The sequence below is a fragment of the Mya arenaria genome, chromosome 6 (genome assembly GCF_026914265.1).
Source record: "Mya arenaria isolate MELC-2E11 chromosome 6, ASM2691426v1".
Lineage (NCBI taxonomy): Eukaryota > Metazoa > Mollusca > Bivalvia > Myida > Myidae > Mya > Mya arenaria.
In genome coordinates, this window is record NC_069127.1 from 16,686,541 (window position 1) to 16,699,859 (window position 13,319).

The window sequence follows — 13,319 nt, forward strand, 5'->3', positions numbered from 1 at the left end:
TGATAGAAGGACAAACTATTAATTTTTACGCATTATATAAGTTACTAAAACTCAAGCAAATAAGTAGGTCAATCACGAGTAAGCAAAGCATTGTTAATTGAAATATACAACAATAGAAATAGGCGTCGGATACCAAGCCGTTCCGGAGATGGTTAAACACGGAGCTGATTTACGGAAGATATCTTATTGGTTAAGTACGAAAACGGAATTGATGCGGGGAAACCAAAAAATCTGGAAACGAAAACGAGATACGTAGTTACCATTGTGTCCGATACGAGCCTCTGGATCGCCTACTCGAAAACGATCATTTTCATACTTAATTGTTGCACATATAAATCTTGTCTTTCTTCATTAGTCTTTTTGATATAAGGTTAATGTTTTACACATCAACTGTTCTGTCATTTAAGCAAACAGAGACATGCGTAGATCTCTTGTGAATACAAAAACAATTCGGTCAATGCTGATCGTAAGCATTTTAGTGTGCACAAACTTGAGCTGTTCATTAGCTATGATTATGGACATGTGCTTAACCTGATACTAAACACTTGAACTTACTTTATCTTTTCCGCCTGCAGGTTCGTGTAGTTAGCTCATACCAGCGACAGTACTTATATGTGAGATTGCAATCTCCATAACCTCACTATACGTTGACCTACCTGAACGCAAGGATGCCGTTTGTTTTTCCAGAGAGTTCTATTAGTAGGGATTATTTTACGGACAACAATGCTTCCGGTGGTGAGGGTGGAGTTCAGTTTGATTTCGTTAAATTGGACAAAGGAGCGGTATTGACTAAAATTAAGGCATGGAAAGATGATTGGCGCATTATAGGCGTTGAGGTATCTATGAGCGATGGAAGCAGCAAATTGGTCGGCAAGAGTGGGGGCACGCCCGGTGAATTCACTTTCCGGGCTGGGGAACTGATCACGAAGCTCAACGTCCAAGCCAGTGGCCCGTACTCTTCGGTATTAGGGCGCCGGCGACTGGGTGCGATTTTCCTAGAGACAAACAAACAAAGATCCTGGGGAATATTTTCTAGCAATCTAACCGATGACGGTCGTTATTGGCCGGAAGTAGGTTCCGGTATCTGCTGTGGAATATTTGGAGCAGCAGGTGAAGATGTTGACCGTTTGGGCTTTGCAATGCTTTGTCCAATCTCTCGGGCGACTTTGACGAACGTGAACTATCCAAAGTTAGATATGGAGATTGTTGCAAGTACACCAACAACGGTTGCCCATCAGGTATTTAGTAACGGCACAGATCGTGAGCAAACGTTCGAGTTGAGTGGATCCAGGAGCGTGACAATAAAGAGAGAATGGAGCATGACCGCCACACTCTCAATGACCCTAAGCGTTGAAGTTACAGCCGGAATACCGGAAGTCGCTTCAACCACGTCGGGATTTAGCTGGACTGTGACTGCATCAGCCACGCATTCTGTATCAACATCCCACACGGAAACGAAGTCCTGGAAGTGGCCGCTTGTCTGCCCACCGCATAAGAGAATCCTTGGGAACGCCACAATGTACGCAGACGACATTGACACCGAGTACGAGGCCGAGATGGAGCTTCAGTTGACAAATGGGAAAACTTATCGATACAAAGCAAATGGCGTTTACAACGGGCTGAATGCCAGATCCGGGAACGTCACAATTGATGACCTAGGGCCATATCAAGGCAATTAGTTGTTAAATCGAAATATAACATATAGGCGTGATATGTATAACAGTGCACAATTAAACTCTTAATGAAGTATGTTTCATTTTATATGATTTCCATTTAACCACACTTTTTCTCCATTGTAATCTTTGAAATTGAATATATGAATACTCTGTTGAAAATATCAAATTATAATTTTAAATTATAAAAGCTGTATCTGTTTGTTAGAATTCAACGAAACCTTGTCTTGTATATTTTTATTTCAATTATTATTTTACAAACGCGACTATAAATATTCGTGTCATTACCATACACGATTCGCTCAAATCCCATAACAAGATACTAGATACAAAAATCGTTTATTAATGTTGGGTATATGCTAACAAGAACAATTAGCTCATTGAGCTATTTTCCGACATGAATAACAAACATACATAACATATCAAAACATTACAGAGATGGGTGACCTAGATATAAAGGCATACAGTTTTAAACAGGTACAATATAGAAACAATTATTTACAAAAGCCTTTTATATATTTATGCATAGAACACTGTATACAGTGATAACATCAACTAGTTTCCCGGCAGTACGGGCAATCCACAGGCGCACTGTTCCTCTCGACATCACTGTTAAATGGTCAGTTCTTTTAAGATTATGCGAAAAGCTACAGAAACAAGCACAGAAGCAAAAAGTTTAAACATAAACCCGGTTTAATGGCACTGGATAAACGTCTAAGATATAGAACATAAAACCACAAACAAGAAACATGGAAGAACAGCACAAAACTCCACAAACAGCACAGTGCATACATGCTATATATAAAAAACCAGGCATGTTTATCAAGGATTGTTAGGTACCGCCTTGGATCGGTCAGTATAAATTTAGGTAATCTTATAAGCTTAAAGCAGCAAAAATGTTAATAACATTAAGTTGGTAAAAATGACATTTTTGCTTTTGAAAAAATTGTTAAGAGGAGGTACTTTATTTATCATGTAATTCTAATATTATCAGATTTTGCTGAAAATATCAGAAACAGTAGTGTATAAAGGCATGGATGCTTCTATGATTTGATTAATCCCTACCTACAAGTAACCATCCAAACCTGTTCCCGGCCACTGTCCTGACAAGATCAGCACCTTCCACTGTGTAAGAATATCAATCATAAATTTCAAATAGTAATACCTTAACAAACACTTGCCGAAAAAAGCACACACGTATTTGTATTTGTATTACAGATTGTAATAAAAATATGAATTTGAAACATTCATGAATAGACTTACGGTCGTGTAATATATTATTATATTTTTACTCATATTCAAAATGCCCGCTGAAATGTTTTCTGGTATCTACACATTTTTTCCAGAGGGTGTAGTCCATTCCACTGAAAACAAAACTCACTTCCCGTGGAGACAAAGGATAAAAGATATTACGCCTTATAATTCTCTTTTTATTTCTTATTTTTGAAGTTATAAAGGTTTATATGCACATCGAGCATTTGCATGATGGGCTTGTCCAGGTGCGGATCAGCCTTCTAAATTCCGCTGAGATCACCTTATTTCCTTTGGGATGCTGTTCCATACCTGACTGGCTTCAAGACCGATATAATTCTTCCAATATTTAGTTGTTCCTTCTGATTTATCTGAGACTAAAATTACAAGGTTCAGGTGATAAACCGTACAAACATTTATAAGTAAGCGACGCATCTTACCCTGCTCAGATGTAATCTTGGCTATTGAACTTTATGAAGAAGATTTGCGTACGTTGAGGTGTAATCATTTAAAACAAATTTTAAAGCTCTGTATTGAATTTTTCTTTTCATTTTTCTGTATTGGTATTGCTATAAAAATGCCAAACCACAGGATATTAGTTGAAATTGGATCTTATAAAAGATTTAAAGGTAATAAGCTTAGTATTGATTATCAAAATCGTTGAAGGATGTTTAGTTACTTAGCTGCTTTTATAAATATTGAAATCAGCATATTTTTTTATCTACCTCAACTTTTAAAAGTTAACTTACTTCTCACAAACAATAATGTGATTATGTATATTTAAGTGTTTGCTTTTTCATAACAGACTTTGAGTCAACTGAGATTGCTTGAAATATGTCAGGGTAGCCTACATTTGATTGGAAGTAAACCAGTTTATCAAAAAGTTCAAGACTGGTCTTAACAATATCATGGTTTTTATCATACATAAAAAAGATTATTGTCATCTGCATAATTATACAAGGCTGGAGTAGAAGATGTCATTGAGAAAGGTGTTGAGGAATAAAGTCCCTTTTAAGCTGAGACACCATATGCATTAGGCTGAGATTGTCTAAGATGAGCTCATGGGTTAGGCAGTCGAATGCTTTTTTAGAACTGCACCTACATATTAGGTCTCATTAAGGTCTTTTACCAGCCTTAATAAGGGTTTTTGACATCCATATGTTGTTCTTACAGCTGCCAGGGAAGGGTGAGAATTGCTTTATAAATGACTTATCAGTTGCTCACTTATGAACCTTTCATATAATTTTGACATTGAAGGTAAAATACTGACTGGTCTATTTATCTTTTCTAAAAAGGGGTCATCTTTCTTAAAAAAATGGGTAGCTTGTTCTAGCTTAAGACTATTTTGATTTAAACATTTAAAGTATATTTAAGCTGAGTTCTAGTTTTTGCCCACAGCTTTTTATCAGAAACATACATTCCTATGTTGTCTTTGAGTATTATTGGATTATCCGAATTATCTATAGGTTTCTGTGAGAGAATATGTTTAATTGTCGACCAGAAGTCTTAAGATTTGGATCTTCCTTTACATCGTTCTTGAAAAAAAATAGCTATGTTCTGATTTCTATTATAGGTGTTTCTTGCTTGACGAGCCTTGTAATATGTTAACGGTACCTAGAGTTCCTGTAAGGAGAGCTAGATTCGAGATTTATTCAGTTTTCCCTGGGCATGCTCGTCAATGACTTGCTATAATACATGTTCGTGAGCCCAATAGATATCTTCATGTTCTAAAAGATATGGGCGAAATGAAACGGTACATGGGAAAGATGTTCATTTAAAAAAATGTTGTAAACTTGTTTTGTAAGACCTTCTTTTTCATAAATGGCTCACATTGTTCTCTTAAACTAGTTGTTATGAGGTTGTGGCAGTCGCTAAATTAAGTAGACAGTTTTACACATGAAAGACATTGCATAGGTTAGGATGACATCAATAATTGTTGGCCGAATCTTCATAAAACATGTAGGTAGAGAGATAATATTTTCCAGGCTAAAGTTATCACATATGTTAAGAAGAGGATTACAATGTGTTTCTTTCAGTAATTCATAAATCGACCCGGTATGATATGTTCAAAAGTTATCAACATCTTGTCCAAATATTTTATGAAAAACTACAGAAACAAGCTCAGTAGCCGAAACACTTTTTAATAGTCAAAGTCAGTATCTGACGCCTCTCAAGTGACAACTCGTAGCACAGGTACTCAAATTGATCATTTTGCAGGTCCCTGCGGTGTTTGAAGGGGAGATCAGCTCGTGTGAAGGTCGTCAGTCCTCGGAAATGACAGTGTCGATCTCGTCTTTCTAGCGTGTATCCATAAGCAGTAATAGGTTGTTGTTGTTGTTGAAACTCTTATTCAGTTTGGTCACAGCAATAACGAGTAGATCTGAAAGTTTATCATAAAACATTTTACGAAAATCATGGAATTTTTATCGTATGTTGTTATTATTAAGGTAGCTTAGCACCGGACGTTTATTGTTTTCATTTTCGTTGGCCTTAAAATGGTTGTAATAATATAGTTTGATGGATAGTGTTTACAAAAAAGGAACTCTATTCAAATTCTTCAAAATGTGTGTTCCCATTCTAATTGATGTTGGCGTTTTACGATTCATTTCGTTTTTTATCTCCAGGGTTATTACACAACATTTATAAATTTCTTTTGTTTTATTTTAATTTCATTGTGTTTTCCCTTTCTGTTTGCACAATGATACACTTTCATAACTAAACTTAAAGAAGACATAATTCGAAACCATGAAAGAGTCAAAAGTTTTAACATGAACACTGTTCGATGGCACAGGCCAATGACATAGAACACACAAACAAAATCAATCACAAACCAGAACGATGGGACAACAACACATACTCCACTAACAACCCTCTACATGTATAATATATAAAGCTAGGGGTGTTTTCAAGTTGATGCGTGCTCTAATGAGACTTAATTTTCTAATTTAGTAATTATTGATAAATGTTGGGACAAGTTGAGGTTATGGCCATGCAAACTAGTTTAAGCCCCTAGTAGATTTGGGTCAGAGCTCATGTTTCACTGATTGTTCTGTGCGGTAACCAATCATTTATCGATAAAGCTGTTTGGATGAGTGAGTGGTCTGTTTGTATCAGTGTATATGGTGTTTATTTGTTTGTGTATCAAGTTTATTGTCGTTTGAGACCTTTCCTACACCAACAACGGTTGCGCATCAGGTATTTAGTAACGGCACAGATCGTAAGCAAACGTTAGAATTTAGTGGATCCAGGAGCGTGACAATAACGAGAGAATGGAGTGGGCCACGGAGAGATTCAGCTGGACAGTGTCTTCATCCGCCACGCATCAATCTAGGGGAACAAAGTCCTGGAAATGGCTGTTTTTCTGCCCACCGCATACCGAAATCCTTTGGCACGCCACAATGTAAGCAGACGACATTGACACCGAGCACGAGGCCGCAATCAAATTCATTGGTTTCAATAGTATTCATAGAATCAGGATAATCGTTAAAATCGAAATTGCTGGGGTGGGGTGTATTTGAATTATTTTTGAAATGCTGAACAAATTCATCAATACTTATGTCATTAAAATTTGTATTTTTTTTACCTTTATACTTATTAATATATTTCCAAAAGGATCAAGCATTAGTCTGGCTAAGTATAGCTAATGTACATTATTCAATATATGAATACCTTTGTTTAGCTTAACGCTTGGCTTTACAATACAAAGCCCTAGCATTCAAAAATAATAATCTGTTATCAAGTGTAGGATATTCAATATACAGCCTTTTACAATTATAAAAATCCTTTTTACGTTGCTTACACGTGTTATCAAACCATAGCGACTGTTTTCTGTGTGGTGAACTATTTCTGTTACCTGTAATACGAATGGTTTTACCATGTACAGCAAATGATATATCATATATCAAGGTTGAAAAATCATCGATACAAGTGTTTAAATCCACACAATCGTTTAATAAATTTTCAACAATATTATCAAAATGAGGCTTATTATCATTTAGTTTTGATAAAAATTGTTCCTTTTTAGAAACATCCCACATAATTTTATCACATGAAAAATTTCATTGCAACTTTTCATATTGTTTAGATTTATTGTAAAATGTAATGGACAGTGGTCCGAAGATTCATTTAGTTCATGCACTTCAAAATGATCGATCAACTGAAACTTATCATAATTGACAATAACATAATCAACAACACTAGCGGCTAATCAATTCCTGATCAGATTATAGCTAGTAAATTTTCCCACTTCTTTGCGACCATTTACAATAAAAATACTGTTTTCTTTGCAGACCGTTAATAATTTATTTCCGAAACCGTTAGGCCACAACGAATTGATCATTTGTTCTACGGATTTTGCCCAAAAAAAGTAGACGCGAGCGAGCGAAAAAAAAAATTAAAATACTTTTTTTTAAATTTAAGGCAATTCAGAGGCGAGCGCAAGGCGAAAAATAAAATAAAAATTAAAAAGTTTATTTCTTACTAAATTTATCATGCAATATGTCAAGAAATGCTTTTTAATTGCAAACATAGGTTCTTAATTTAAATATAAATGAAAAGGTTTTGATTGTATCACATGAAAATCTGTCTCAATATATAACAAATGGCAATAAGATCCAGTGCTTTACTATTACTTAAGACACTGCCGATTAAATTGCGGGACAACACAATTGAAGCAGTATTAAACAAATCTGCACCGGTCATTATATTAATGCAGGTGGTGGAATAAAGATGTTTCCCTTTCAAGACCTCGCCTTTACCACGAACCAATGGTTTATAGGTCCGTGCACTAGTCAATTGTAACCACGACCCCCAAGGTCCGGGGAATAGCGGGGACTTTGACTTTCGGTCCAGCAACCCCGGGTAAAACCAACGGCACTGCGGGGCCACCTGGAAGGTGACAACACGGCCCATTTCACCGGCTATCTCCGGTATACCCCCGGTCCTGGGGGGCATGGTTACAATTGAATGGTGCATAAATACAGACTGTTTCTGAAACATTTACAAGTCCTTCTATTTTTATCAATTACGAGTATAAAACTGAGAAATGCATTTTAGAATTTAAAAAATAACTCACGAAAACATGTTCATTTGTTGTAAGTCGAGTGTCCGTGTATTTTAATATAAGTTTTGCACTCAAAATCTGATTTAGTTATTATTTAACACTAAATTTTGAGTACAAAACAATGAATTACTTAAAACACACACAAATAATTATTTCCTTCGACGCTGTGAAACTGTTGTTGTTTACTGAAGACTATAATCCATTGACTATGACACTGATTTTCAATTAAAAATGTGTATTTTACATTAACGAAAACTGAAAGTATCCTGCAAATTAATACCGGAAATAGATAACAACGGTGCGTCCTGCAAAATATTCCCGACAAAAAAGACTGTCAACAAATATCGGCTGTTTTGCGGTTACCCGGACCTGATTTTGTCCTGACACGAGGAAAGTTTGCTCGCGGAGAATGTAAAGCATGGAAATACCTTCAAAAAAAGGCGAAGTCGACGTTGCAGGTTCAAATTTTAAGTAAAAAAAACTTCAGAAAATAGAGGAAATTCAGAAGTTAAAAAAAATATAATATGCGCGGCCAAATAGTAAGTGCGGGCGCAAAAAAAAAGTTTTTTATTTTTTTTTTCGTTTTTCGAATTTTAGGTGCGGCAAATTCGACGAACAAATGATCAATTTGTTGTGGCCTTAGATTTATTGTCAAACGACGATCTTTTTGGTAAATAATCAGCAGGTAAATCATTTAACGGCATGTCAACAAATCGGTCCAGATTAATATTTTGTACACTATCTGACCTCTGGCCTACCCTTGAGTTCAAGTCTCCCTTTATAAGTATATCTCCAAGTTGGCTATAATGCCTTATATCATAAGACAATAATTCAAAAAAGTCAAATTCGAATAATTGTGAATTAATGTTTTTTATAGACATTAGAATCTTCAGGTGGAATGTAGCAGCTACAGATATAAATATCATTATCTGTTCCGAAGAATGTTTTGTCTAACTTAATCCAAACTAATCCATTAGTATTAATAGAAATGAGTTTTATATAACCAAAATATTTTTGTTTATAGTAAATTATTACACCTCCACTATTACGTTTAGCTTTTTTATTACATTTTAAGAAAAACAATGAAAATGGTCTATGTCTACATTAGTAGTTTTAAAGATCCGCGTTTCAGAAAAAAATAATATATCATATGCTCAACAAGAGCGAGATCTTCAGATTTAGATAATTTCAACATATATTCACTTTCATAGCAGTATGAAAAGAGGTTTGCAAGTAAAGGTGCATAATTGGCACCAATTGAAATGCCAAGTGTTTGCTTATATAAACATTTACCGAATCTTAGAAAAGAAATATTAAGTACAAAATTTAAAACTTCAATGGTATCTGTGCATGTCGATAAGAGGAGTCAATTTGTTTGTAACTAAATATTGTGGAATAGATGTATAGAGCGTTGAAAAGACATAAGTATTAAGCACTTAATACCTTATATCGTCTTCTTTCAAAATCATTAACTAAATCTAAAGAATTATTGATAGACCAAAAGAGATTAATTCCAGAATTCTCATAAACTTTGCTCCAGTATTTGAATACATGAAACTTAATAGCAGTTAAGCAGGATGTTAGTAAAATTGAAACTTGTTTAGTATAACAAGAAATGGAATTAACAATAAATCTTGATTTATACGGATTTTTATGCATTTTAGGTAACCAGTGTATTGTAGGAATGTTTTCATGATCTTCATTCAACAGAACTTGAAATTTAGCATTAGAATCAAGATCCTTTTCAATAACACTTTCTTCATCGAGTTGGCTAGGAATGTAGGTTCTAGAAGATTGTAACTTTTCAATTATAGTATTAACATAATATAAACGTCAATCTATGAGTACATTATTAGCTGCTTTGTCAGCTAGTACAAATACCAGTTCTTTTATGTAGATATTTGATATCCATGATCAGCTTTGGAGATATCGAAATAGACTTTGGCGTAGGGCCAATGGATTATTGTTGAAAAACTCTGTTTTCTTATCTATTAGGTACAACATTTTATTCATCCACGTCATTAAGGCATTAAGTTTGAATCCTTCTCTTTAACACCAGCTTTTACAATATTTTGATAAAAAGTCTGTCAATTCTAATTTACATGTATGGAAATTAATTTCAGATGCTATCCGGTATTTAGGACCTTTATTTAATTAGCAGCTTTCTGAGATTGTTTTTAATAGAATTATAATCTCCTGTAACCATATGTCCAACAGGGTCGTAGCGGTACATTGAGTCAAGACAATCTCAAGAAGAAGGTGTATTTGCAGAAATGTCATCGTCTGCTACTACTTTATTATAATTAGATATGAAATTTCTAATAGGCTATTTATATTTATAACATATTACTGGCACTTCTTTATTCTTAAAGCATCGTGGATATACATTTTCTTGAATATACCATTTAAATAGATCTATACCCTTTTTGCTAAAAGAAAGTTTGATACGATATCTTTTGCGTGTATCAACATTCTTAATAGTGGGATGAAGGTAATGTTTCGTATAACCATTAACGATACAAGCGCATAGTTTGGATCTATTCTCAAAATAATATTATAAAAACTAAAAATGGCAGACATTCCAGTTTAGATTTCAATTATATCGGATTTAAAGTACAAACGATTCTAACAACTAAACAGATGCGTTTGCTTAACTCCTCTGCATGTACAATAGCAACAAAACAGTCAGACATATTGAAAGAAAATCCAAAAATATGTGTAAATAGAATAGCATGACCTTGATTTATCCAACTTAAAGAATAAACATATCGCCAAAACACTTTCTCAGGAATAAAGGTAATTCTATTCAAAGAAATATACTGCACAATTGATCCAGCGGGTTATACAGTTGGCAGAGTAAAGCACGAGTATGCATCACACGATCCACCCTCGGTAATAGGTCGAACGCCTGCCTCGTCACATAACTCAAGATACGAAATACAAGAAGTCGGGTTTATGATAACAAGAAACATTACTCCAAAGAGCTATTTCCCGTAATGAACAACACATATTCATAACAAAACGTAACAATGAGCTTGTGACATGGAAATAAAAGCATATAAATAGGTACAATATAGGAACAAGTATTTACAAAAGCCAATCCTTATTATATTTATGCAAACAATTACAAAAAGTAAGATGGACAAGTTTTCTCGGCTGTACGGCCAGTCAACACGCGCACTGTTCCGCTAGTTGACTTACCATCGTAAAATGGTTAGTTCTTTCAAGAGTATAACTTGAAGGATACTCGTATACATTATAAACCTGTCAACTTAGCATTGTATACATGGGAATAACATCACGCTACAGTTATGTGTAGTTGGTAAAAATGTAATAATCTAGCTTGCTAGAAAACAATCTTTGAAAAGTATTGTTAAAATGAAGTATTACATTTATCATTTAATTTAAATACTATTAGATTTTGCTGAAATTATCAGAAATTGAAGCGTACATGGTTGCTCATATGATTGGGTCATTCCCTTCCTACAAGTAACCATCCAAATCTCTGCCTGGCCCCTGTCCTGACAATATCAGCAACTACAACTGTGTAAGAATGTTAACTGTAAATGCCAAATCGTAACACCTAAACAATTTTTTTGCCGAAAAATACACAAGTAGTTGTATGTGTTCGACAGATGTAAGTATATAAATTTAAAACAATCATAAATAAATAATAGTTTTAATGTGAAAAACTATATACATATAGGATCTTAAACAAGTTGTCATTTAAGACAAGATTTTATAAAACGAGTTCATGAAATTTGTTCGTAAGAGAGCCTTTGACGAGCTTACTAACGTCTTTGATGGACGAGTTTAATAAAAATCTTGTATAAAATGACAACGAGTGTCAGATCTGTTTTTATCATATGCTTAAAACCGTGTTTTTATTTCCACTTTCTGAACCCATTGTTTGACAGCCAAAGTACTCAGAGTGGAATGTCATCGATGCGCCATATCAATAGTTCCAAATGAAAATGACAAAATAGCAAGCAGTTATCAAGTTTCAATTCTGATAAAGCGCTTAACAAGTCACAAATATAAAAACGTGAAGTAAAATATCCAACAACTTGAAAAACGAACAATTTTAACAAAAACCCCAAACACAATAAGTACACAATTTGATGAAGTTCCACCAAGAATGTTTCCAGCGAACACGATGTTCTAGCCGTCATGGAATTGTATTGAGAAGCATGTGCTGCGGAATTCGTATGTGTGTTTTTGGTAAACAACAGCTGATTAAACTGACGTTGATTGCAAATAGCCTATATTTGTCAAGATGGAGATGTTTGAAATGTTCGTGTGTTGTTTGTCACTAATGTGGCTCTATTTGTTGACTGACTGGATATTTTTGTGACAAGTGATCTGCATTATCTGTTTGGCGGAACCTTGTTATCAGAATGTGTTTCAACAAGATGCTTTCTGGCACTATGAATCGTTAACCATTTGTTAACCGGAAGTCCTACAGCTTCATTATTGAGGTAAGTATTGGTTGGCGTTTAAACTAGTTTGTTTTTAAACAACGCGGAGGAATATCTAGGTCGCGTGTGATTAGTCTAGCCAAAAGAGTTGTCTGATATGTTATCTTACACTTAAGATAAAACTATTCGTTATGGGTATATTACAATGAAAACAAGCGTAAGCATGTGATAAAAATAATTATATAGTAAATAGATACAAATCTTTAAAAAAACTACATGATCCGAGACCTTTTGTTTACATTTCTTGTCGTGCACCTTACTAATAAGTCACATGGGTTCTCCACCGTGCGACAGATGCTGTTAAAACAACAATTTCAATATTTGTTGCTAGAAAATATGCAATCAAGGTTAACCTCAGTTCCATTGACATGAAGGGACCAGATTATTGTAATCAGTAGGAGCCGTACTGCAGTACCAGGTTGTCCCCCATCGAACCTATCACCTGTGTTGAAAACATATTCAATGTTATAGACCTTGTACGCAAAGGAGTTTAGCCCTCAGAACAAATAGAATCACACATGCATGTATTAAACAATTTACAAAACATTGTTAATTTCTTAATTATATCATGTCCATCACAATACTGATTTATTATGGAGAATTGTACACTTGTCTTATTTATAACAATGTGTAGGACATTAATATATCTGAACTCCTCTTCTTGAATACAAAAGCTATGGTGGCATATAACTGCCGTAAGATAACCTGTTAACGTTCGCGAATTGTTTCGTGTCAACCACTCAATTTTCGCGATAGCTATCTAGTTAATATTCGCGTTTGTTTGATAAGATAAATAACATAAGACTAAAAACAGGCTTGTATTCGCGTTTGTTTGATAAGATAAATAACATAAGA

General features: G+C 34.5%; 1 protein-coding gene across 1 annotated transcript; it reads left to right on the plus strand.

The window, feature by feature from the left end:
* The first annotated feature begins 668 nt into the window (after positions 1–668).
* LOC128237588 (aerolysin-like protein) lies at positions 669–1,679 on the plus strand. The gene has a single exon (XM_052953178.1). It carries the CDS (start codon positions 669–671, stop codon positions 1,677–1,679), a length of 1,011 nt encoding a protein of 336 aa, XP_052809138.1.
* The last annotated feature ends 11,640 nt before the right edge of the window (positions 1,680–13,319 follow it).